The 27,940-nt window shown below is 42.4% G+C and overlaps 1 protein-coding gene across 2 annotated transcripts in view; it reads left to right on the top strand.

The window, feature by feature from the left end:
• The window catches only part of LOC124794883 (F-box/LRR-repeat protein fbxl-1-like), a 131,094-nt gene that overhangs the window by 41,087 nt on the left and 62,067 nt on the right, over nt 1-27,940 (top strand). For both annotated transcript variants that reach the window (XM_047258577.1, XM_047258578.1), the window contains one exon: nt 14,778-15,003. In XM_047258577.1, the coding sequence (XP_047114533.1) occupies nt 14,778-15,003 (226 nt within the window). The remainder of the gene's footprint in view (nt 1-14,777; nt 15,004-27,940) is intronic.

Genomic DNA, 27,940 nt, shown 5'->3' with positions numbered 1-27,940 from the left:
CTAAACAAAAACTACCTGTTTTATTTATAAGATACAACCACAATAACAATATATCAGATGAACTTTTACAAGGCAGTACACAATGTCGTTTAAACACAAATGAAATTGTTTTAGCATCTACTACTGGTGTAGTAGGTGGGATTCCAACTACTATTATCCTAGATGATGATGATGATGTTTGGTTTGTGGGGCGCTCAACTGCGTGGTTATCAGTGCCCGTACAATTACCCAATCTTTGCTCAGTCCAATTTCGCCACTTTCCAGGATGATGATGAAATGATGAGGACAACACGAACACCCAGTCATCTCGAGGCAGGTGAAAATCCCTGACCCCGCCGGGAATCGAACCCGGGACCCCGTGCTCGGGAAGCGAGAACGCTACCGCGAGACCACGAGCGGCGGACGTATTATCCTAGATACAGGTGCAGCTGTGAGCGTTTTGTCTTTTAATTTCTATAAAAAGATGTGTGAATTGGAACCTGTGCCTGAATTTCCTGCCCAAAACTGTAAAATAACTACTGCACTAGGTAATAAGTCATGTAGGGTTACGAAGCAAGTTTTTGTAAACGTTAAAATAGGTAATGGAACCGTACAATGGCCATTCCTGGTTGTACAAAACCTTGTGACAAATTGCATATTAGGAATGGATATTATGAGTGAGAAGGACTGCATTATAGACTTCTCCAAAGGTAAATGTATTTTAAATGATAAAGGCAGTGTAATTATTATTGATTTGGACAGGAGAACTCTAAAGCATGACAAACACTGTACAGGGTACAAGGTTCAGTTAGTACTTGACAATGACATTCAAGACATGCAAACACACTCATCTGACACAGAGCTAATGGACTTGAAAACATTGCTTGATCATAAGATAAGTGAAGCTACAGCTCTCAGTGTACATGAACGTATAAAACTACAGGAAGTGTTATCCAAATATTTACAAGTTTTTACCAAACGATTAGGTGTTATCAACACGTATGTGTACAAGATTGAAGTTAAGCCTCACAAGATCTTCTACCATAAGACAAATAACATACCGCATCCTGGTGCGTATCTGTTACAACATCCTAGAACTAACAAAATTATTGGGCTATACGCACACCGAGATCTTAGAGCATTTCATGCTGAATAATGTCAAAGTCATACCCATCAAAATATTGCTAAGCAACTCGAAAAACTCTGTTGTTACAACACAGATAATAAGTAGTATAGAAATTTTCATTTCAGCGGTTCCAGTGACGCAGTTGAAGACAGAAGAACTCTTCTCTCAGCGCGCGCCTCCACCTGAAAGACGGAATATTAAAGTAAAATTTATGATTACGTAGCAGTGGATGACATATTAATTTTTCACGGAACAGTTGTTACTGAAGGTGCCACTGACTTGGTGTGACACCTGACGAACGAACAGACGTCATCTGTGAAGCGATCTTTTACTTTGAGAAATAGATTAGACGCACATCTCTCAACACGAAGAGCATCTATCAGTAGTCAAGGCCACACAGACACTCTACACACACGCACAAAACGCGAGGAATCGAACATTTTCTCTCTCTTACTATTTTGAATATTTATTGAGTAGTGAAAACGCCTGGTCTTGCCTACTGATGTAATGAATGTTGTGTCTAACCTATCTTAATTTCAGATGACATCACAAAAAACATCGATAATATCCCAGCAAAACCGCTAAAGAGGATGTAAATATCTGCAATTCATGTAATCAAATGTGACACAATGTAATAACCTATAGCGATGTAATGATGATGTAAACATGTTTATGTGCAACTATATTATGTTTATGCTAAGAAAATATGTGACGTGTGTATGTATAATTACTTATTTTTTTAACTGATGTATAGTGTAACTGTTACTATGTAAAAAATTTGAACAAAACGAGTGCCAAAAAGACATTGCATAGTGAACCACTGTTCACGGACATTAACGAACATTACTAACTCTGCAACTACACGGAAACCTATGTGAAAGAAACTGTTAATGCCATTCATTATGCAGCGTATCTATGTAAACGCGATGAACGATTTCCTTGATTAATAACTACGAACATTTAGGTGAGCTATATTCAGCAAAAAACTGAAAATGTGAAGTGCATAATTCGTGCATCGTCTAGTGATATTACTACAGTACCCAACTTCAAGATGTTAACTGGATTAAATGGACACAAAGTGCCTGTCCAGAAAACAACACGACGGGTGGAAGAATTTTGGTTGGAACTTCAGGGAATGAAATGTTCTCGAAATGTGACGGACACTCTTACCTGGACTGTCCAAGGATCGACGCCAGCTATGTGCCGTCCGAGGTTCTGCAACCAAGCTTCCACGGAATGTAAAAAACGAACTGCACGTGGACCAATTACTCGACGGGTCACGTCTGATCTGTAATAAGCAATGCTTTTAGTCACAACGAACTGCATCACTACGACTATAATGGAAATGAGAAATGGACACGCTTATGTATTAATCACGTTGTTATACAACGATGTTACTGTGATCAAAAAACTTTACCACGACGATACTAACCTGTAAAAAATTATTGTGCAGCGGATGAATATGAACTGTAATAACGACACGATGTGTATAGGTCAACGCACCTGAAAAATACGGACATTTTTCTTTGAAGTATTTCAAAACAATACTATGTAACTAAGAACATTCAACAATCTAAGTTGTATTGTGTTATAACAAATATTGTAAATTTAAAACTAAGTTACCTGTCATAGAATGTAAGTCATGTAAATAGTTGTAGATAACTTAGATTTTCTTGTGCCTTTAGGTGAATTGCTCGCCTGCAGGTGTGTCCTTTCGCCTCGCAATTCAGGGGGCAATATAAAGGCACATTTGCATGCCGAGCGTGAGTTTCCTCGGAAACGCGAAATATTAATTAAATAAATAATCAGTGACAAATAAATAAAGCCTATGGCACACAACTGCAGCGCTGTGTCGCTGATAAAACAAAAGCACAATTACGTTACTCTTATGTTTGATTAAGAAAGGGGAGAGCTCTGGTTGAAGTGGTGCGAGAAGCACGTATTTTATTTTACTGTCTGGCACACCGCCATATTTCATGTTATAGAAGAATACTGCGAGTTGCAACCACACTAGGCACTCGATTCTGTAAAGAATTTATATTTATAAAAGTAAGTAGGATTATGAACTGTAGGCTTATTCATTGAATATATCTGATTTAACTAACTGTGTAACTTTTTTATGTTTAGTAGACATTCACCTCTGTACGACGTATTGGCATGGCTGGCAAATTATTGTAATATTGAGATTTAGATTATGAGTCCGCACCTACCGCAGCAGTCTTTGGAAACGATTTAATTACGAAGTCCGATTATTCAGTTTTATTTCACGGTCAACTACGAGTAACATTGCCTTTACGAAAAAGCCATTGTCAAGCGTCTGATACCGAATAATTAAACGTCCACGTTCCAGATAAGCAAATACAATTGCAATCACAATCACCATCATACAGATAGAATAATTAACATATTTAAAATAACATTTTTTATTTATTTTATACAGTCCACCTTGCCTCTCAACTCCAGCATATTTGACAGATATTTTTATGAAAAATTTCAACACCAGTATTTATGAGTGGTATAACGCCATACTCGTCTTTTTGAGATATTTTGATTGCCATTTAAAAAAAAGAGGTTTTGATTGCCATTAAAATGTATGCTGTTCCATTAAAACAAATTATGATTGGGAAAAGGGTTAACTGTGTTCACTCCATAACAAATTTAGATGCCCCTGTGCTTACTACCAATTGCTGAAAACCTCATGTCAGTATCTTGAAGCTGAAGGGGGTGTGCCTTGCATGAATCAAGCTGTTTATAATATTCTAGCAAAGTTTTGATAGAATTTAAACTCTTTTTAGATTAAAGGAGACTAGTCACTGAAAGTGTATGTCTGTGTGTGTGTGTGTGTGTGTGTGTGTGTGTGTGTGTGTGTGTGTGTGTGTGTCAGAATCACAATTTTATTGTCTCATGACATACATAATTGATTTAAAGTAGAGGATGCTTGTAATTGTAAATAATGTACCAGAGGTACATACAATGTAGAAAGAAACCTAATCTATAAAAATCATTACAAATTTGTTTCATTATTCTACAAAAGGAATCTTCCCCGTCATTCAGAAATTCCATGCATGAACAATAACATTTCTGCACTAGGATGGTGCATAATTTTATCTTCAGTGAACCTAGTTCCATACTGAGAAAGTTTTTCATTTTTAATTTATCATAAATTTTTATAGCTGTTTATTGAGGAGCCTGGGAGTAGAGCTTTAGCCTATGATATAGCAACAGAAAATTATCTTCGTTTCTTGTGCCATATATAAATTGAAAATGGTTTCCCATAAATAATTCTGGATTGATATGGCCAAAGACAAACAGTTCATAAATGTAAATACATGAAGTAGTTAAAATTTTTAGACCTTTGAATAAAGGTCGGCATGACACTGTAGGATCAATAGTTCATATATTTATACTAATACTTTTTCAAACTAATAATATTCTATTTACACTACTTCTTCCCCCCCCCCCCCCTCCCAAAAGATTATACTATATCTAATAATAGATTCAAAAGAGTTGTGGTAAACAACATTCCTAGTGAAACTTCCTAGCAGATTAAAACTGTGTGCCAGACCGAGACTCAAACTTCACAGAAGCTTTTCTGTGAAGTTTAGAAGAGAGGAAATGAGGTTCTGGCAGAATTGAAGCTGTGGGGATGGGACGTGAGTCGTGCTTGGGTAGCTCAGTTGGTAGAGCACTTGCCCGCAAAAGGCAAAGGTCCCGAGTTCGAGTCTCGGTTCAGCACACAGTTTTAATCTTCCAGGAAGTTTCATATCAGCGCGCACTCCGCTGCATAGTGAAAATGTCATTCGGAGAACTTTCCTAGTGTTTGTGTCACTTGCATAGAACAGTATTGTCATTGAGATAGGCTTATATGAGAAGACCGGGATAATTTTTTTTTCTAAAAATACCCCAAGGAATTTGACAGATTCTGCTTCTCCAAGTTCCTCGTTTTTATGGATAATTTGGAAGTCCGTTGATTTTGGTTTTTTAAACTGTAGTATTTAGTTCTTTTCCTGTTCAGTTGTAATCCACTTGCACCAAACCAGTGTTATAAACTATTTAGGGTGACATTCACACAGTATCTAATAATAGAATTAAGTAATTTCAGTACACATCTTATTTTTGAGGTAAGAAAAAACCTTCAATGTTGTACCGACCGAAAGCAAGTAAAAAGTGTGCAATATTCTAGCATTATCCTATATCCACATCTGCATCTACAGAGTGTCCCAGGATTTGGGAACGTGACAGAAACGATCATTGTAAACAAAAAACGTCACATAAGCATGGGCTCTAAAGTACATACCATAAGAGCTATGAATACACCCTGTATATTGTGTAAAAAGTCCCTTGTACTGCAAGCTCTCTGCTTTCCGCATTTTGAGAGGTGGTGGTATGGATCAAAACAAAGAAAAAATTTCCAGTAAGCAGGGGCTCTTAAGTGCATAGCTTAAGAGCTACAAACATTTATTCAGTAGAAGAGATGTTTTTCAAAATAGCTAAGATGAACCAGTGGTCATAGCTTTTAAGGTATGACCACAGGCACATTTTACAGCCCATTCCTACAAAATTTTTTGCTTCAATCGATCATTCCTGTCGTACCTCCGAATATTGACTGTTCCTGTTGGGATATGCTGTACGAAGGAAGGATCGATATACTGGTGGACTTCCGGGAAGTTGACTTCTGGGAACGTACGCACTCATAATTTTAAAAGTAAGCTATTCTGTGGTACACGACACTCCTCTCGCAGTGTTTACCATTTGAGTTGACTGGACATCTCCTCGATGCTTTCGCACTTACTAAATGAACCTTTACGAAGAAGAACCTACAAGATGTGAAACGTAGAGAAAATGTACATTGTTGCAACACAAGAAGCATCAAACACATATACACGCCTTACCACAGACTATCAAAATCAATAAATAGCTATGAAGTCACAGGGCACAAACTATTTAATAAGCTCCCACATGCTATACAGGATCTTCCTGAACATACATTCAAAGAAAGACTGCATGAATGGTTTATTGCCCACCCGTTCTATGATATCAATGAATTCTTCAACTGTAAAATGCAGTAATCCAACAGATGATCCACTGTACATTTATTGTAATATAAGCTAAAATATTTCAGTAGTCAATACCTTATCACACTGTATTATAAATTGTAACTTCATTTGACGTTGTCAATTGCTGTAATGGCCTAAAGACAATAAAATCTTTATTATTATATGACAAAATGTTCTGCTCTACTTTTGGGTATTGTCTGTTTCTTCTATCAGTCCTATTTGTTACAGATCCCAGACTCACGAGCAGTATTCAAATACAGTGAAACCTCGCACAGTGAGCACAATTCGTTCCGGAATCTTACTCGTAGTGCAAAACACTCTTTAAGGGAAATAATTTATCCCGTATAAAGTGATGTAAAATACGATAATGCGTTCCATGCAGAAAAAGTACTAAAAGTTTTATCTTCCTTGTTCCATTTGTTCAAAGAAAATTATGCATACAGTATTACGTACGTGATAGGGACAGGGAATGTGAAGTAGGTGGTGACCTGGTAAAGATAGCTACCCAAACATAACACTATGTGCATTTCGTGCAGCGTTTCAGCATCACAATTGGCCTCATCTTAATGCGGCTGTTAGGCACCTTAACATGGTGCTGGAGAAGGCACTGGTGGCAGAGGGGATGGGTCACATTGCAATTGTGCCAGTACAGTCTTATCAGTAGATCAGGTTTCACTAGGCATGGCCTGCACCTCAAAAGATATAGGGAGGGGAGGCTGGCAAAGCTTATAGGTGACAGTGTAGTGGGAGGGGGTGGTGGGATCACTCGTGGAAAAATTCCTGTAGTAGTTGGTGTTAGAGCTGCACCTTTTTTAGATTGAAGTCAGCTGATAGGTATACCTGCTTAAAGGAAGCCCCTCTAACTAAGGAATCACCGTCAGAGGACGTCATGTTCCCGAGTAGAGAAGGAATTAACGTATTTCATCAAAATGTAAGAGGTATTAGAGATAAAGTTAGTGAACTGCTTATAGATGTTGACTCTGAAATTATTGGTATATGAGAGCACCACATAAATAATTTGACAATTCAGAGGCTTCTTTTACCAGGATACAGATTAGCTGGCTGTTTTTCAAGCAGTTCCTTGCAGGATGGGGGAGTGGCTATGTACGTAAAAAATAGTATTCCATTCGAGTCCATAGACGTATCATGGCACTGCACTGAACAGATATTTGAATGTTGTGCAGGGGCAGTTGAATTTAATGAAACTAAACTTGTATTTTTTCTTGCTTATAGGGCCCCCAACTCTTTCTGCTCAAGCTAGTGAGGTTTCTCGATTCACTTTATAATAAGTACCAGAAATTAGTTATACATGGTGACTTCAGTGTTAATTTTGTATATGATTGTGCAAGAAAAATGGTGTTGGTAGATCTCCTAAATTCATGTGATCTGATACAGACTGTGTTTTTTCCTACTAGGGTGCAGGGGCACAGTAGCACAGCCATAGACAATATTTTTATTCATTCTTCATTACCAGATGGGCATTCTGTTAGTAAAAGGGTGAATGTCCTTTCAGACCATGATGCACAAATTTTAGCTCTAAAAGGCTTGTGTATTCAAAAGAATGTCACATATAATTACAAACTGTGTAGAAAAGTTAATACAAGGGCAATTGAGAGTTTTTTAAAACTCGTCAAGGAACGAGAGTGTCAGGATGTTTATAGTGCCGATAACATAGATGATGAATATAACGCTTTCCTTAACACATTGCTCCTGCTCTTTCAGAGCTGCTTTCCATTAGAACGTTCTACATGGAGTACTAGCAGTAAAAGGCAGCCTGGGTGGCTGACTACTGGGGTAAGGATATCATGTAGAACAAAGTGGGAATTATATCAAAATGTTAGAAGTAGTCACAAACAAGCTACAGTTGCCCATTGCAAGCTGTATTGTATGGTGCTTAAAAATATTACTAGGAAGGCAAGAGTATGTGGTGCGCAAATAGAATAGCTAATTCACAGGATAAAATTAAGACCATATGGTCAGTTGTGAATGAAGTGTCTGAAGGTTGACAATATAAAGTCAGTTCGTAGTAAAAATATTTCTGTTACTATTAAATCAGATATATGTACAGTATTTAACAATCATTGTCTGAGCATTGCTGGTGAATTAAATAAAAATTTAATTTCTACAGGGAATCATATAATTCTCTTAGAAAATGTCTTTCCAAGGCTGATGTCTGAAATACTCCTCTGTGATACTGACAAGGGGGAGATTTAGTCAATAATTAAATCACTGAAGACTAAGGATTCTCATGGATATGATGGAGTTCCTTGCAGAGTATTAAAGTACAGTGATGCACATGTAAGCCCTGTACTTAGCCATATTTGTAATTTTTCCTTTAGGTATGGTCAGTTTCCTGAACAATTAAAATACTCACAAGGGAACCTCCACATCACACTCCCCTGAGATTTAGTTATAAGTTGGCGCAGTGGATAGGCCTTGAAAAACTGAACACAAAACAATTGAGAAAACAGGAAGAAGTTGTGTGGAACTATCAAAAAAATAAGCAAAATATACAAACTGGGTAGTCCATGTGGAAGATATGCAACATCAAGGCTAGTGTGAGCTCAGGAGCGCCGTGGTCCCGTGGTTAGCGTGAGCAGCTGTGGAACGAGAGGTCCTTGGTTCAGTTCTTCCCTCGAGTGAAAAGTTTTTTTTCTTTATTTTCGCAAAGTTATGATCTGTCCATTCGTTCATTGACGTCTCTGTTCACTGTAATAAGTTTAGTGTCTGTGTTTTGCGACCGCACTGCAAAACCGTGCGATTAGTAGACGAAAGGATGTGTCTCTCCAATGGGAACCGAAAACATTTGATCGCAAGGTCATAGGTCAACCAATTCCTCCACAGGAAAACACGTCCGATATATTCTATATGACACTGGTGACGCCATGTGCATCACATGACAAGAGTATGTTGTCGATCCACCTAACTTGTGCACTTGGCGAATGGGTAAAAAGATTCTACCTTGCCCGATTTAGGTTTTCTTGTGGATGTGATAATCACTCCCAAAAAAGTGATGAAAACATAAGAGTTTGTCTCATAAACTGCAACAAATGAATGCAACGGTTTCACAGTCACACTGTTTTCCTGTGCTCTGTCAAAACATATGTTTTTAACATTTTCAAATTTTTCCGTGTGCAGACTGTCAAATCCTGCATATGTCCAAGCAAATCTGAACATGTTCTGGAATTTTGGAGAGCGAAGTTGGTTATGTGTAAGTGCCTGAACTTTGATAATTGTCTGAAAATAAAAAATTAAACTTTACACTGGAGGGAAGACTTGCACCAAGGACCTCTCGTTCCGCAGCTGCTCACGCTAACCACGGGACCACGGCGCTCTTGCACATGGACTACTCAGTTTGTATATTTTGCTTATTTTTTTCATAGTTTCACACAACTTCTTCCTCTTTTCTCGATTGATCTGTGTTCAGCTTTTCAAGGCCTATCCACTGTGCCAACTTTTAACTAAATCTGAGGGGGGTGCGATGGGGAGGTTCCCTTGTCAGAAGTAAAGCTGCTTTATAGAAAGGGATAATGTAGACAGTTTTAGACCTATTTCTATGCCATCAGTGTTTGCTAAAGTTATTGAAAAGGCTGCTTATGTAAGGATAATTGATCATTTTATGTCACACGATTTGCTATCAAATGTACAGTTCGGCTTTAGAAATCATTTAACAGCTGAAAATGCTATATTCTCTTTTCTCTGTGAGGTACTGGATGGGTTAAACAAAAGGGTTTGAATGCTAGGCATATTTTTTGATTTAACTAAGATGTTTGATTGTTTTGATCACCGACTATAGCTCCATAAGTTGGTCCATTACAGAATAGGGAGAGTAGCTCAATTGGTTCATCTCTTACTTTAGAAACAGATAGCAAAAGGTCATTACTCACAATGTTGAGAATGTCTGTGATGTGGGATCTGAGTGGGGTACTGTCAAATGGGGGGTTGCCCCAGGGATCAGTGTTGGGGCCGCTCCTGTTCCTTATTTATGTAAATGATATGCCCTCTAGTATTATGGGTAATTCTAAAATATTTCTGTTTGCTGACGACACTAGCTTGGTAATAAGGGATGTTGTGTGCAACAATGGCTTGGTTTCAAATAGTGCAGTTCATGACCCAAGTTCATGGCTTCTGGGAAATAAACTAACACTAAATCACAGTAAGACTCATTTTTAGAGTTTCTACACGTAATTCAACAAAACCTGACATTTTAATTTCACAGAATGGGCTTATGATTAGTGAAAATGAACAGTTCAAATTTCTGGGTGTTCAGATAGATAGTAAACTGACGTGGAAAAGCCCACGTTCAGGATCTCGTTCAAAGACTTAATGCTGCCATTTGTACTATTCGAATGGTATCTGAAGTAACTGATGGTTCGACATGAAAATTAGTCTACTTTGCTTATTTCAATTCACTTATGTCATACGGTATTATATTTTGGGGTAACTCTTCTCATTCTAAAAGGATATTTTTGGCTCAGAAATGGGTGGTTTGGGCAATAAGTGGTGTAAGTTCGCGAACCTCTTGTCTGCCGCTGTTCACTAGTCTGGGTATTTTGACATTGGCCTCTCAATTTATATATTCTTTACTGCTGTTTCTTGTTAGCAATATCAGATTATTCGCAATATCAGCTTATTTGCAAGAATAAGCAGCTTTCACTCAGTTCATCCTCGGCATAAATCCAACCTGCCTTTGTATCGTACTTCCTTGACTCATAGGCAAAAAGGTGTGCAGTATACTGCTGCATCCATTTTCAATAAACTACCACAAGAATTCAAAAATCTTAGCAGTAATCCACGCACTTTCAAATCGAAACTGAAGAGTTTCCTCACGGGTCACTTCTTGTATTCTGTTGTGGAGTTCCTTGAAAAATTAAGCTGATTCTTATGTTGTATTGTTGACTGCGTTTACTTAAACTTATGGACTGACTTTTTTTGGGGTGACGATTTTCAGTGGACGATGCAACCAATTCCCACACTTTCAGCATTTCTCGTATTGGACCAGAAGATTGCTGCTTTGCTGTTACTGCCGCCTCCTCTTTCTCCTCTTCCTCCTCCTTTGAAGAACTCCTCTCCACAACTCCCTGCCGTGAAACACACTGCAACTCTATAAGCTCTTTGGTGCTCATTTCTTGGCTGTAATCTTCCACAAGCTGATTGATATCACTGTTGTCCACTTTTAGTCCCGTGCTCTTAACAAAGACACAATCTCATTGACTACAGGCTCCACAGGTACTGACTCTATTGCCTCCAAGTCACATTCGACAGTGCACTCTGGCCAAAGTTTCTTCTGAGTAGAAGTGAGAGTTCTCTCGGTAATCCCATCCCACACCTTTTTGGTGATCTTGACACAGGTAATCGTGTGTAAGTGATATTTCCAAAACTCTCCAAGAGTGAGATTGGTAACTTCAGTCGACTCAAAGAAATGCCTGAAGAGTGCCTTAGTGTAGGGCTTCTTAAAATTAGAAATAATTTACTGGTCGATAGGCTGGAGTAACGGATTTTGATGAATTGAAATTCTTCAAGGAAGTGGTCTTGTAGGCCTGGAGGATTGGAGAATAGGCAGGAGTGTTGTCCATAATGAGCAAGATACAGAGTGGTAGATTAATCTCGAGAGAATATTTTTTCATCGAAGGACCGAACACTTCGTCGATCTGATCACAAAAAAGATCGTGTGTCACCCGAGCCTTGTAGTCGGATCTCCACATCACATTTAACCTGCTCTTGTGCCCTTTACACTTTTTGAAGGCTTGAAGAGTTTCTGAATGGTAAACAGGGAGAGGTTTAATTTTCAAATAATCTCTCGCATTGGCACAGAATAGCAGTGTGAGATCGGCTTTGGTTGTCTCACACCTGGGTAATGCATTCTCCTCTGCTCTTACAAAGGTATGCTTCAGTATATTTTTCCAGAACAGACCTGTCTCATCACAATTAAAAACCTGCTGTGGCAGATAACACTCAGAATCTACGAGCATTTTGAAGTTTCTGATGAAAGCTCTCTGCTGCCTCTGTGTCCGCCATGCAGTGGACGCTAGTTCTTCTCTTAAACTTCTCGGACCACCCACCGCTTCCCTTAAACACTTCAGTGAATCATTCTCACCTTTTCACAATTTATGTTCTCATTAATAGTGTTTTGCAATTGCTTTTCATTTATCCATTTTATCCGTATAAGGTACAACCTGTCAGTATCGTCCAGAATACAAAACCGTTGTTTGGATGTTCATGTCACTCGCTTTGCAGCCTCTATCTCCTTAATCTTGTCCCGGTTCTTGAGGATAGTGCAAATAGGTGATGCTAAATCAGCAATGCTCACACCACGTCTGCATTTTTCAATTATTTTACGTTTCATTTCTAAGGTCATTTTCTTACTCTTACGGTCATATTCTTGCAGCTTTAGCTTCTGGGACATTTTTAAGAAGCTTATTAAAATTTGTGCATAAAAAACACTGTGGGAACACTATTTTAGAAAAAATGTGTGATTGCAAGCTGCAGTAAGGTGGGTAGCAGAAAGAGCGCTAAGCCCGGACTGTGGTATGTACTAAAGACATTATTGATATGCTGCTGCTGACAATGAAAGTTGCTCATATTGGCAACCGTTTCCCCCACTGCGTGCATACGGCTGGTGATGTTGCACTAAATTGTCGTGACTCGTGCTTGTTAGCGTGTCTGTTTTTAATAATTTGTTTAGCTCATTATGTGAATTGCACATTGTGGGAGCTGCTTATTAAGTGAGGTTCCACTGTATTGGCTGAACGAGGACTTTTGGACTAGCTCCTTTGTGGGTGGTCAGCTAATCTCAGTGTGGCATCAACGTTTTCCTACACTTAGTTTTACAAGGATATTCTATTTTAAAATGCTCTGTGCACATATTCCAACATAATAAATATGGCTGCTTCCAGGGATTGTTTGGCAATTGTGTAATTGTCCAGTAATGGGTCTTTCTGTTTATTTATGTGCAATATGTTAATTTGCTTACTTTGGGGGTCAACTAACAGTCAGTGCACCAAGTGTCAGTCCTCTGCAGTCATCATCTGCAAACTGACTGACGGGCCTCTTGACGTTCTCCACAAGGTCATTTATACACTCTGTGGATAGTTACGGTCCTACAGCACTCCTTTGGGGTATCAACTTCCTTTGTTATAATGCTATTGCAATTTTGGCTTACATGCCTTTATCACACTTAAGATTCAGTGCCGTATTGTTGTTATTGTTCTGCTTTTCATTCCAAAGATTCGTGTGATGCACTTCCCCCTGCCACTCTTTCCTGTGCAAGCCCCTACGTCTCCAAGTAGCTGCTGCAACCAATGTGATGTGCATTCCAGCCCAAGATGCTGGATTGGTGGTCATGTGTGCATGGTGTGTGTGTGTGTGTGTGTGTGTGTGTGTGTGTGTGTGTCTTTACTGACACAGGCTGTGGCCAAAAGCTATATGTGTGAGTGCCTTTTAATCTCATCTGACCGCAACCTGATGTGTCTTCTTTATGGTAACTAGCAGTCCGTCTCTTCCTACATTGTTGGTGTTCGTACCTCGAGTTTCGATTGTTTGATATATGAAAAATAACAAGTCTTCGCTTCAGCTTACGACCTTAGTGCACATCGACAGCAGGAATTAGTACCCTGTCACAACTAAATTTTTCTGTACCTTAACTATGTGTCTGAACAATTTCTTTTATTTCATCATCTGTGGAGCTAGTTGGTATGTAAACCTGTACTACTGTGGTGAATGTTGGCTTCATATCCGTTTTTGGCCTGCATGGACTCCTATTTTGTATGCATTATTAAACCTACTCTTGCACTACCCTATTTGATTTGTATTTATGGTCCTGTACTCACCTGACTGAAACTCCTTTTCCACTTGCCACAGAACTTCACTAATTCCCACAATATCCAACTTCAAATCATCCAGTTCCCTTTTTAAATTTTCTAACCTACCTGCCCAATTAAGGGATCTAGCAGTCTATGACCTCACCTGTAGATTGTATGTTTGGTTTTTCACGATGACGACATCCTCCTTATCGGACCCACGTGGAGACCCGAATGGGGAACTATTTTACCTCCAGAATATTTTACCCAAGAGAATGCCATCATCGTTTAACTACACAGTAGAGGCAGCACGCCCCCAGGAAAACTAACAGCTGTATTTTCCTGCCGCATTTAACTGTTTGCAGTACTGGCACAGTGAGGTCGTGTCGGTTCTTGTTACAAGACAGTGGCTTATAATCCAAAATTGCAATAGCACAATAAAAACAGTTACAGCTAAAAGTGAAAATGACATCTTTTAAGAACTCCCTTGGGATATTTCAGAGGTTACTAATATGTCTGAAGGTTTCTCTTTACTAAGAATGGCATACTATGTTCCATTTGTTAGGAGCTCTTCTGTTCAGTCACAAAACTGGTCTTTTGTTTATTAGGCTACAGTGTGGAACCCTGTCAGACATCTTCCAAAAGTCGAGGAATGTCAACCTGGGCACCAGTATTTGCTGCCTTCATGATCTTGTGGATTAATTCACTATAAATGGACTACACAGTTAACGAGAGTAGTTTTACGCACGAAACTTACGTCAAAGTATAAGAATTCGATCATTATGTGTTTCTCATTGTGCGCCTCTCACACTGCAGGGCACAGAACGGGAGGAGCTGCTGCGGTGTCACCTGCTCCGAGTGCGCCCACTGCAGGTGTGAGAAGACGGACAGAGAGGTCTTACGGACAGCCGGTATGATGCCACAACTCCGGACACTTACGATGATGCGCGGTACCAGAGCTCGCATCTTACGTAAGATCTGCAGGAACTGTCCGAATCTCACAACTTTGCAGCTTCACGGCTGTCAGAAGATGAACTACTCGGTAAGTTGAACCTTCAGCTATAGTGTGAGATATAAATGAGGGGCCACTTGTGCGAGTACTGTTTTTAACCAGATGGACAATTCCTGGTTTCTGTACTTTATAGTGAGGGACTGGACGGGTTAAAAGATACGTGTGCTTCTGAGAAACAGAACGTGCACGTGATTCAAAATGTAGCAATGTGGGACCTCTCATCTTGCTTTGAGATCGCTCTTAGAGTTCATACATGGTATGTTTCTTTTTTTTCATTTTTTAATTTATTTTTGGACTACAGTTACCTGTTAAAATTATATTGTAGGTTACATTTCTCGTATTATCGTTAACTAGCCTTTTCCCTGTGGCTTCGGTCACATACACTTTTGACACATATATTACACACACGTCCTCCTCTCACTCGCTGTGTCCACTTCTTCCTCTCCCTGTCTCCCTCATCCTCCCACCTCTTCCCTACTCCCACCTCTTCCCTATTCTCTCTCTCTCTGCCCATCTCTTCCTCCCCTTTTCTCTCTCAGCTTCTTCCTCCTCCCTTTCTCACCGTCACTCTCTCCTGCGCCCCCACCCCACCTTGCTCAGCTGTGCCACTGCAAGTCGTGCAGATACTACTCACATGACATGCCAGTCATGCAGGGCAGCCTACATGTCAGTGGTAGGAAACCCTTTTGTGCCCATATAACCACTCCTGTGGAAGCTAGGAAGTTCTAACTGCCATAGTGCTGAATGTGATACAGCAAGCAGCATGTCTTCCAAATTTGGGTGAAATTGATTAAGATGCAATTGACAATTTGCTTATTTCTGTAGTGTGAGAATTTTTGATGCAATGACCAAACTCGGCAATCACGGTTAATAGAATAATAAAAAGTAGCAACCGGGATCACAGATTTGTTTTATATCTGGTGTCAGTAATTGGTTTCAGTCATTAAACCGACTTCAGACTGAGACCCCAGATGATGGAGGAGCCTGTGCCAAGCTCTGTTGTGTGATGCCTGTTGCTGTCTGGGACAGATACTACTTGATACTGGCTTCTCTCCTCATCTGGAGTCTCACTCTGAAGACAGATGTCATGTTCTCAGCTGTAATTTTTTATCATTACGGTAGAGTGTAATTAGTCTTGTCGAGGAAGCAGCTTCTCGTACAGCTTAGCTGCAGCGTGCTACCTCGGATGACAGTGAGGGAAACCAGACACGGATCAGCTCTGTGCAGCAGATTAACGACCAGGTCTTCTGTTTTTGTTTTAGGGTGCAGGGTCGTACGCACCCGTGTCAGAAATGTAGAATGTCGGTGCCAATGACGTAGGCACCCCTGACATCACGGTCAGTTCGAGAGCTGTCAGTATATGCAAAGGTACTATTGTGAATTTCCGTGTGAAGGTCGTGAAACTGAAGGCGATAGAGCGAGGCTGGAGGTAGTGACTTTAGGAAGCGAATGGAGGCTGAGGCGAACACGGGCCGCTGCGTGAAGTCGAGCTGGTGAAGGGTTCACACGCATCAGGAAAGTGGCAGGTATTGTGAAGTTAAGCTGTCGGAGGAAGAGCCGAAAGTGAACTCTGGGAGGTAACAGAGAAAAGGGACGTGCCCCATGCTGGCGATCAAAGGAGTCATTGAAGAAGGACGCATAGGGTGGGTGGCCTGCATGGCAGACAAACGGTGTGCTTACCTACTGAGGAGAAAGTAGGATAGCGGTAGTTTGGGAGCTTCAGCATACAGACTCTCAGCCGGTCCAGTGAATAGGTGCCAGTGACCAAACAGATGCCACAATGGTGAATAGTATTGAAACAGGATAAGAGGGACAGATGTGCAGATGCAAAAACAAAACACCCCTAGTCTAGTTTTGAATGGAAAAGGGACCGGTACAAACAGTGGAGGGTGGTTCGATCTGCTCCCCAGGAAGTACCACTGAGGACATGTACAACATTGAGGGAGTGCATACAGTGGGCTGTTAGGTAAGACACGTGAGAGGACCGAGAAAGTTTCCTATCGAGCGTGAGACCCAAGAATTTCATAGTTTCAACAAACTGAAGAGGTACAGGCCTGAGGTGCAAAGATGGCGGAAGAAACCCGTTGCGCCACAAGAAATATGTACAAACAGTTTTGTCAACAGAAGAACAAAAGCCACTGTCCGTGCTCTACAAGTAGAGACGATCGAGACATCGCTGAAGATGCTGCTCGATGAGCCGAGTCAGTGGAGAACTGGAATAGATGCAAAATCGTCGAAAAAAAGGGAGCCAAAGATGTCCAGTGGGAGTCAGGCCATTATGGGACTAATGGCGATAGCGAAGAGGACGACACTTGGGATGGAACCTCGAGGCACACTGTTTTCCCAGATAAAGGTGTCTGACAAGGCAGAACCCTCACGTACTTTGAAAACTCGGTCTTTTAAAAATTCCTGAAGGAAACGGGATATGTGGCTACCGAAGCCCCACCTGTAGAGAGGACAGAGGATACCGGTCCTCCAGCAGTTGTCGTAGGCTTTCTCCAAATCGAAAAACATGGCCACAATCTGGGAGTTCCGCAGCAAACCGTTCGTGACACGGGTGGACGAAATGAAGAGATGGTCGACTGCAACTAAATCCACAGTGTGCAATGCTTAGTAAATTGCGAGAATCATATGTTCCGTCACCTTGCAAACACAGCTGGTGAGAGAAATGGGGCAGTAGCTAGAAGGAAGGTCCTTACTGGCCTTAGATATGGGTATGACAGTGGCTTCATGCCAGAATCTGGGATGTGATGTCATCAGTCATACGACCACACCACCGCCTGAGACACCGATCCGCCGGATGTGATTCTCTCAATAAATGGAACAGAAGAATGGCTGTGTTAGCCAAAGAGTACACAGCCAGTCACAGTACTTACGCTTGCCACGAGGCACTGCTGGGCCATTTCGTGTGCTGCAGGAGAGTAATGCAGTTGTGCCAGTCTACAGTTCGTAGCCGCGCTCAGTGGTCAGCCAGTGCCAACATTAGTCATCATCTGCAGCTCAGTATTGCTGCCATCGAGTCTTTGTTGCTTCATTCCAAGTTAGTCTTCAAATTCACCGGATTCGACATTTGAGATTACAAGACATTAAGTCATCACTGCACGATTTTTGACATGTATATTATGTCATTCTACAGATGCCTAGTCTAGTCGCGCCTTCTATAATTGATGACCAACTGATCATGGACTGCAGCAAAGTTAAGTAATAACTTCTTTCTTATTTTGTACTCCTGCTAATTAGTTGTGTTTTCCTGTTGTAGCTACCGAGCAGTCTTGGCATAGTTGAACCCACGTTTCCACCTCCTCGGCTACCTCATCTTCACCACCTCGTGTTGACGGACTCGATTATGGTGGAAGATCGAGAGCCGTTGTGGGAAATGTGCCCTCTGCCCAGATGCGGTCGTACATGTTAAGCAGAAAGTGCTTGCCCTGCCCGAGCCTCCTCCACTCATTTCCGACGGATGAGAAGGCAGGAAAATGGCAGCCCAAGGTGTCGGAGATAGCAGTAGGGTCCACTGTGACATTGTCTGCTACTGTCAGGCCCGAAAATCCCAGAGATCTGTCAGAGATTGGCCCACATGGTGGGCGAGGGAGTGGAATGTTAAAAGAGCTAATGAATGAAACCGAACTAGATTGTTTGCTGTCCTGAAGAAGGTGATGACACTGTGCACACAACTGTTTACAATGAATGCAGTTTGCCATTGTAGGATTACGGTTAAAAATGCAGAGAGCACGTGTCCACACACAAATTGCGTCGCGGCACGCCTCGGTCCACCGAGGGACCGGGGGGCGCAGCGTGGTGAAGAGAAAGTGTGAGGAATGGAATGTTGTGTCACAGTAATGATAACATCTGCAAGATACTCTACCTGGTCAGCACAATGTTTGTCGAAGGTCACCAGAGAGGAGTAGAGCCTCCAGTCAGACTTAGTAAGCTGCCATTTGGGTGTGCACGTAGATGGGATAGGAGTCAGCAAACAGATATTACACGGGAAAAACGGTCACTCGATTACGTGTCAGAGAATGTACGCCTCAGACAGTGGGCGAGCTGGTCAGTGCAGAAGGATAGCTCCAAATGGGAATAGGTGTGCGTGAAGTCTGAAAGGAACATGGGTGCTCCTACATTAAGGCAGAGGAGGTTAATTTGATTGAGAAGGTCAGCCGAGAGGTCACCTCTCCGACACATTCTGGTAGAACCCCAAAGGGGCCGATGCACATTAAAGTCACTGAGCAGCAGAATGGGGTGAGGTAGCTGCCCAATAAACTCTAGAAAGTCTGCCCCGGCGATATCAAATGACAGAGGGACATAAATGGTACAGAAGGAAAAGGTCAAGTGAGGAAAGAAAAGGCAAACTGCAACAGCTCGGAGATGGGTAATCGGAGAGGTGGATCGACTGTAAACATCATCCCGTACGAGCTACAAGGCTCCTCCACGAGGAGGAGGAGGTCAAAACAGACTGGAAAGAAATGCAAGAGCTCAAAGTGGTCGTGAGGATGCAATATTGTTTTCCCGGAGGCAGAGGACGAGTGGACACTGTGATCCTAAGAGCACCCATAAATTGTCGTCGTCGGATCGAAGAACGCAAATGTTCCACCGGAGGAGAGTCACGATGAGGAAAACACGGAGGGGTGTCACCTCGGCGGCTGCCGAGTGCCGGCCTACATATACCTGTCACTACGGGACACAGAAGCGGGAACATCCCACTCCGTGAAGTCTACAGGAGTGTCGGCATTCTCCGTCTGTCGGCCTGCGTATTCCAGGGCAGAAAATCAGCCGAGAGTGCACACCGGCGACACAGAGTTCGGCCAGGTGAGGGTATCACGTGGGGACAGCATCGCAGGGGAGACCGTCCGCCTCCGTTCCACTTCTCGGAGCCTTTCCGGTTGGCAGAGGAAGACTCTGATGTCGGCTGGCTGGAGGGATGTACAAAGTCTTTGTAGGAGTGTTCCTTCTGTCCTTTATGCCTGCCGGTTGTGTAGCAGGTGGCTTAACCCTGGGAGGCAAAAATTTGTCGCCCAGCTGGAGGAGGAGACGGGGACGCTACCGGGACACCGAGCAATTTCACAATCGCGGTGCTAAATATTAGGTCGGACGTCTGCACGGCCGGGTCCTCCGTAGAGCGAGAACGATACTGTAGGTGCCAGGCGGTAGGACGTGGGGTTTACGAGTAGCCGACAACTTACGAGCAGCCGGGTAATGCAGTTTTTCCTTCACTCATCTCTCCCGGACAGCCGACTCGTCGAGATACGCGGGATAATCGCAGGAGGATTCGGCACGGTCGTCAGCGCTGTCGCTGCAGCGGGGAGAAGGAGGTGGGCACTCGCCCTCGTGAGCGTCCCTACCGCAGGTTACACATCTGGCCAGGAGTCGACAGGACTCTCAGGTGTGGTCGTAACGGTGACACCGGTAGCAGTGCGTCGGGTTTGGAATATACAGTCTGACTGTGATAACTTCATCACCTGCTTTGATCTTTGACAGAAGAACCACTCTGTCAAAAGTGAGAAACAGAGTGCGTGCGGGCACTGAGGAGGCATCTACCTTTTTCATCACACGATAGACTGCGATGGCACTCCGATCGGAGAGGTATGTTCGGATTTCTGCCTCAGTCAGACCGTCGAGTGGTGTAGTGTAAATAACACCGCAGGAAGAATTCTGCATTCGGCGGGCCTCGACACCGACGGGATAGCCGCGAAGGAGCGGAGCTGCGAACAGTGTCACGCCTGAGAGTCAGAAGTAGCCTTCGAAAGCAAAGTGACATTGTGTAAATGAGAGCAGGAGTTCACAGGGCCAGCAGTTGCATCGACACCTTTCCGGGTAATATACGGATTTAGCGTAGTGACTGACCGTCTTCAATATGTGAAACCACGTGGAACCGTGGTGCAGCTGGGAGGGTCTTTTGAATCATTGGCCTCATTCCGTTTATGTTTTGTAGACGTTGAAGGTGAAGACGATTGGCTCGTTGCGAGAAAATCCCCCACGATTTTCGGCATCTCCGACGGCGTGCTCCTTACTACTGGGGGGCACACGTCAGAAGGGGGCACACTTGCCTCAGACGATTGTTCACACTTCAGATTGCACCTCACGAACACCTAACAGACGTTCCAATTGGCAATTTGAGAAGGTAGCAGCTCGGGCAATCATCTCTCCTCAGGCCCGGCCTCTACGAGGGGGTACGTGCGAACTCTACCTGTCGACTCGGGGCTGGGTTTTACACGTTACCCGTTCACGTGTTACGTGTCAGAGGCATAGGCGGTGCACGGGGAGGAAGAAGAAAAAAGGAGGACATCGAACGCCGAAACGGAGGAAGGATAGGAGAAGGGGAACAAGGAAAGAAAAAAGAAATGAAAAACAGTGCAGAGACTGTTCTGATATTGGCCACTGAAAATGCAAAACACCTTTCCAGAAACATTCCGGACACGTTCCCCGAGGGAGAAGAAATAGAACAGTGTGAGGATATACGTGCAGCACCGAAGGGAAACTGTGCTGCAAAGGCAGCGGCCTCACGGTAGCCGAGCACAGACCCGACGAAGAGTGGCGAGTCCCGTGAGGGGTTGGGAACCGGTGGTCTGGTACTTCGGTCAGCCCGAGTGTGGCTTTTAGGTGGTTTCCTGCACTCGTGTAGGGAAATGCTGGGCTGGTCCCCAATCTCCACTCGGTACAAATATCTGTAATATACGGTTACACAAAGGACAAAGTTTACACGATCCATAGTCGTGTGGCCACCACAGCTCTCCTCCCTGACGTTAACTGGTGACTGTGGCACCAGGAAGGGTAGCCTCAAATTTAAAATAAAAACAAAATCTGCCAAATCGTGTTAAATAGTAGTGCCTTATGATGGGGTAAATGCTAGGATAGACAGTCAGTGTTTGTGACGAAATTTTATTTTGCAGAACAACCTGATTTTTGATATTTCATAGTACCGTGCAGTCAATAAATTTCAGCATCAATAATAATACTTCCTAGGACAATGACCTGTACTGCTCTATAGTACTAAGTTCCTTAATTTAAAAAATTCTTTAATTTGTATCTAATTTTCAATAATTTAGAATGTACTTGTATTTAATTATTTAATTTTGCATGTGAACATGTAATCAGGAGTATACTGCATAAATTACACATAAAAAATAGGACATGTTTAATCAATTTACAAATGTATGTGAATTACTGAGAGACATAAGGAAATTTGTGTTAATTATATTACACTGCTTGATAAAATTATACAACCATAAATTATATGACCCACTGAGAACCATAAGAGGCCAAAGCGTATCATCATTGATTGAGACTGTAGCATTTATTTATGCTTCTGACATCCATCAATCTTAGGCTGTGTCACGTTTGTCTGTGCTCTAGATCCACATTGTATGTATGAACAGTCACGAAAAGCTATCTCACTGGCTTCTCTGATATTCGGTTTGATGATGGTTTGCTTGAGGCCCTTGTGGTTATTAGTGTGTGTGTGTGCGTGTGTGTGTGTGTGTGTGTGTGTGTGTGTGTGTGTGTGTGTCTGTCAGTTGTACAGAAAGTGCAAAATTGCTAAGCAGGAATGGCTAATGGATGAATGCAAGGCTACAGGAGCACGCATTACTGTGGGGAAAGATAGATGCCATGTAGAGGAGCATTAAAATGACTTTCGGAGAAAAGAGAAATAGCTGTACAAATATAAAGAGCTCAAGTGGCTCGCCAGTACTACGCAAAGAATAGAAAGCTGAACGGTGGAAGGAGTGTGTAGAAGGACTTTACAATGGAAATCAACTTGAAAGCAAAGGGATGATGAAGTAAATGAAAATGAGACGGGGGATCTTATTGTGCGAGAAGCATTTGTTGGAGCACTGAAGGTTGAAATAAGGCCCCTGGAGAAAATGACATTCCCTCAGAATTATTGAGATCCTTGGGAGAGTCAGCCATGACAGAACTATTCCATTGTGTGTGTACAAGGTCTGTTCAAAATATTCCAGAACATTTGTAATTTAGAGTGAAATGTGGTTGGCATCCGCGTATGCTTGTGTTTAATGTGTTTCATTGTTGTATTTCTGTTAGTTATTGTTGAGTGCTGCATTTAGTAGAATGTTGTGTTGCACAGTTTGTGAATTTCGAGATGGAAGAGCTAGAGGAGCAATGCATCTGCATTAAATTGTGCACGAAACTCAAGAAAATCTGCAGAGACACTCCAAACGATGCAGGAAGCCTACGGTGATGAGTGATTAAGTCGTACTCTGTGTTACAAATGGCTGACACAGCTTAAAAATGGCTGGACAGAAGTTAGAGATGACCCTCATTCGGGACACCCTCCGACGTCTACCACTAACACTCGTGTCGGTAACATCGACAAAATTGTGCGATCCAGTCACAGACTGACTGTCCGAGAGATTTCGGAAGAATGTAACATTTCAATTGGACCGTGTCATGAAATCTTGACACAGCATATTGGAGTGCTATGTGTTGCCAGCAAATTCGTCCCACAGCTCGTGAGTTGAGACCAGAAAGATCTTCGCCGTGCAACCTGTGAAGGGCTCTCGCATCGCACAAATGAGAATGAGATGGTCCTTAAGAGTATCATAACGGGTGATGAGATGTGGGTCTACAGTTATGATGTTGAGACTCAGGTTCAATCTTCACAATGGATTGGGAAGGATTTTCCGACACCAAAACTAGCTCATCAGGTCAGATCAAATGTCAAAGCGACGTGGACAGTTTTCTTTGACTTTGAATGATTATTTCATCTTCATCACAAATTTGTTCCACAGGGACAAACTGTTAACCGATGGTAGGATTGGGACGTGTTACGAAGCCCAATAAAATGTGAGAAGGAAACAGCCTGAAAAGTGACGAGACAGTTCACGGCTCTCGCTTCGCGATAACGCGTCCACACATCTCTCCCTGTTGCTGCACGACTGTAGCACAAAAAATGAAATCACTGTGCTGCCTGATGCTCCGTACTCTCCAGACCTGGCCTCTGTGGACTTTTTTTATTTTTGAAGTTGAAATCCCTTTTGAAAGGACAAAGATCTGCAATGATAGACGACGTAAAAGAAGATTTTAAAACAGCGTTTTGCGTAATCCGTCTAGAGGCGTACCAGGACTGCTTCCACATGTAGAAACGACATTGCGAGCGGTGTTATCAATTGTGGTGGAGAGTATTTTGAAAGAGAGCGTGTAGAAATAGAAGGTAAGCATAGACAAATTTTTTGGACAAAGTTCTAGAATTATTTGAACAGACCTCGTAAGGTGTATGAAACAGGCAAAATACTCTCCGAGTTCAAGGAGGGTGTCACGATTCCAATTCCAGAGAAGGCAGTTGCTGTACTTACAGTTGTGTATTCTACTGGACCAACGGTTTACTAAACCATTGTTGCAAAATACTGACACCGTGAGGACAAGTCAACGAATAAGTCACAAATATCAGTTTACCTTATACTGTGTTTAAATCGTGCATACATACTTTGCCAGCAGATAGTGGCACGTGTACACATTTAGAGGCTGCAGGGAAGTGTACACGAGTAGAATAGTATGTGGTCGTGCATTTATTGTGGGTGGAAGGGCTGTTCACAGGGGAAGTGTATCGTGAAATGGGTCCCGTGTATGTTGACAACTGTTTATCACAGAAATCTGCGTTCACTCGGATCAGGAGTTTATAAAGGGAAGGCAAAGCGTCAGAGATTGGGAGCGTGCTTGCTGTCCTGCAGTGGTTGCAACTGAAACCGAGAAGCAGTGTGTGGAGCAGATAATTCGTAACGAGTGGTATGTGGTGATCAGTGACGTAGCACGTGCTGTAGGCTGTTCGTGTCAAACAGCTTACACTATAATGGGTGAGCAGCTGAAGTTTCATAAAGTTTGTGCACAGTGGTTGCCTAGCATGGTGACTGAGGAGCACAAAATGAATATAATGGGCTTTTCTCAACAGCACCTCATTCGATACTCTGGGGAAGGAAGGAGGGAAGGAGAGGATTTAGTGGCACAAATTGTTGCAGGGGTCAAGTTTTGGGTTCACCACTTTCAACCAGAGACCAAACGACCATCCACGGAACGGAAGCATTCTACCTCCTCGACAATAAGAACACTGAAGGCCATTCCGTCAGCCTGCAAGATTCTGCTCACCACGTTTTGGGACACGTGAGGGCTGTACTGGTGAAATTCCGGCCTCACGGTGAGGCACCGAATGCCGTGTCATACTGCACGAGTGTGTGGGAACTCTTGATACACCATTCACCACAAATGTAGTGATTCCTCTAGATGACAGTACCTGCCCTCGTACAGAAAGACAAATACGGGACCTGTTACCAATATTTAATTGGGAATGCTTTGAACAGTTGCCCTACGGTCCCAACTTACCCTCGGAAGACTTCTTTGCTGCCAGTTATTGAAGGCTTGTAAAAAGGTGGGATAAGTGTCTGAATGTACAGTGTGAATATGTAGCAAAGTGAAACAAATTTCAGGAAGTTACTTCGATTTTTATTGCCTCTAGCCTGTTTTGCAACTTATTTATTGACACGCCATCACACTTACAGAGGTACGGGAAAACTAGTAGAAGCTGGCCTCGAGGAAGGTCAGTTTGGGTTCCAGAGAAATGTAGAAACACACAGCGCAATACTGCCCCTGAAGTTAGCTGGCATAAAATACGGGGAGTGAAAGGATATTTATGGCACGTACAGAAAGTAGACTGCAGATGTAAGAGTTTAAGGGCACGAAAGTTGCAGTGCCGTACAGTATCAATACCATGCCAGGCAGAACGCATCCGCTGCCGTCTTGAAGCCACATCTCTGGTCGTACACATATGTAGCACCACTGCTGAACTGGATAAGAAGACACTGCAATGAGCCAACTAGTAGTCTACGAGTGAAGGTTATAGTGGCATTTCTGTATTTTGATCATTTATAATGATTAGGCTCTGTCTAATGGAATCTCTTGGACATGCTGTACGAATTTACGTAAACAGCAGTGCCACTGTGATTGTGCGTACTTCTAATCGTATCTGCTCTCTGTCTAAGCACCCGCTATTCCATGACACCCGCCACGTGTGGATCCGACGAAAGGGAAGCAGTGCTGCAAAGCGAGGAAGATGGGGTTGTAGCCTAAACCAGGTGTCGTTCAGTCTGTTCACTGAGCGAGCAGTAAAGGAAACTGGGAATAAATTTGAAAATGGAATTAAAGTTCAGGAAGAAGAAATTAAAAGCTTGAGGTTTCCTGATGACTCTGTAATTTCTGTTAGTGTCGGGAGAGGGGTCGGAAGAGTAGGTGAACAGAACGGATAATGTCTTGAAAAGAGGATATTAGATGAACGTCGACAAAAGCAAGACAGGGTAGCAGAATATAGTCAAATTAAAACGGGCTGTGGCGAGAGAATTAGATTGGGAAATTGGACACTAAAAGTAGTGGAGGAGTTATGTTATCTGAGTAGCAAAATAACATAATTGCTGAATTAGAGAGGATGTAAAATGCAGGTTATCAATAACAAGAAAAGCATTTCTGAAAAAGAGGACTCTGTTAACATCAAATTCAAACTTAAGTGTCAGAAAGTCCACCTCTGCAACCAAACGATTAATGTTGCTGCCTTCAGTGTGGAGGTCGCAGGTTCAATTCCTGGTACCTCTTCAGATATCTTTTGAGATAGGGAGATATGGTACGGTATTCACTCAGCCCTTGTGAGGTCAAATTAAGAAGCAACAGCATCATCAGGATTCATCTGGTGGCTACAACGGCTGGAGCAATTGTCAGCATGCCGATCACACGTTCCACCGTCGTAGACCGCTCCTCGTAGTGCCTTTTAGGCTGCAGTTGGCCAGCCAGAACAGGCCTAAGGCCTAATCCATGAGCGGTGTTTACGCTTATGTTAGGAGACCTTTCCTGAAGGTACTTGTGTGGAGTCTACACTTGTATGTAATTGGGACGTGATTGATAAGCAATTCAGACAACAGTAAAACAGATCCTTTTGAAATATGGTGCTACAGAAGAAAGCTGAAGGTTAGATGAGTAACTGACAAAGAGGTACTCTGTGAAATAGAGGTAACATAGATTTAGGATTGTCTGACGACAATGCTCTCACCATTGAAATCCCTTTAAGGTCAAACGACGATAAAAGTATAAATAATATTTACAAAAGAAACTTCTCTGTGGACAGCTGTCATCTGTTCATAAGTATCTTAGAAAAGAAAAACTGGTTAGATGTTATGAAACAAACAAGTACAGATGAGGCATATAGTGTATTTTCATCGAATTATCTGATGAACTTTGATATGTGTTTCCCAAAGAAACTGACCAGAATCAAGTCTAATGGACACATAAAGTCAGGTTCTCGGATGACTCTTGGCATTAATAAATCGTGTGAAAAAATGAAAAAACTCAATTCAGATTTGAGGGAGTGTGCAGATACTGATTTTATAGAATATGTCAAAACGTATAGGAAAATATACTGCAGAGTAATTGCAAATGCAAAGTTAATAAGTAATGACATGGAAATAAAACAGTCCAGAAATAAAACTAAAATAGCATGGGAAATTGTGAGAAAGGAAACTGGGGTACCTATCAAAGATAAGGAAATTATTCTAAAAGATGAGGAGAATAGAATGTTAGATAAATATGCCATGCCCAGTTATATAAATACACTCCTGGAAATGGAAAAAAGAACACATTGACACCAGTGTGTCAGACCCACCATACTTGCTCCGGACACTGCAAGAGGGCTGTACAAGCAATGATCACACGCACGGCACAGCGGACACACCAGGAACCGCGGTGTTGGCCGTCGAATGGCGCTAGCTGCGCAGCATTTGTGCACCGTCGCCGTCAGTGTCAGCCAGTTTGCCGTGGCATACGGAGCTCCATCGCAGTCTTTAACACTGGTAGCATGCCGCGACAGCGTGGACGTGAACCGTATGTGCAGTTGACGGACTTTGAGCGAGGGCGTATAGTGGGCATGCGGGAGGCCGGGTGGACGTACCGCCGAACTGCTCAACACGTGGGGCGTGAGGTC

The sequence above is a fragment of the Schistocerca piceifrons genome, chromosome 4 (assembly GCF_021461385.2).
Source record: "Schistocerca piceifrons isolate TAMUIC-IGC-003096 chromosome 4, iqSchPice1.1, whole genome shotgun sequence".
Taxonomy (NCBI): Eukaryota; Metazoa; Arthropoda; class Insecta; order Orthoptera; family Acrididae; genus Schistocerca; species Schistocerca piceifrons.
This window is presented reverse-complemented; position numbering and strand designations above follow the sequence as displayed.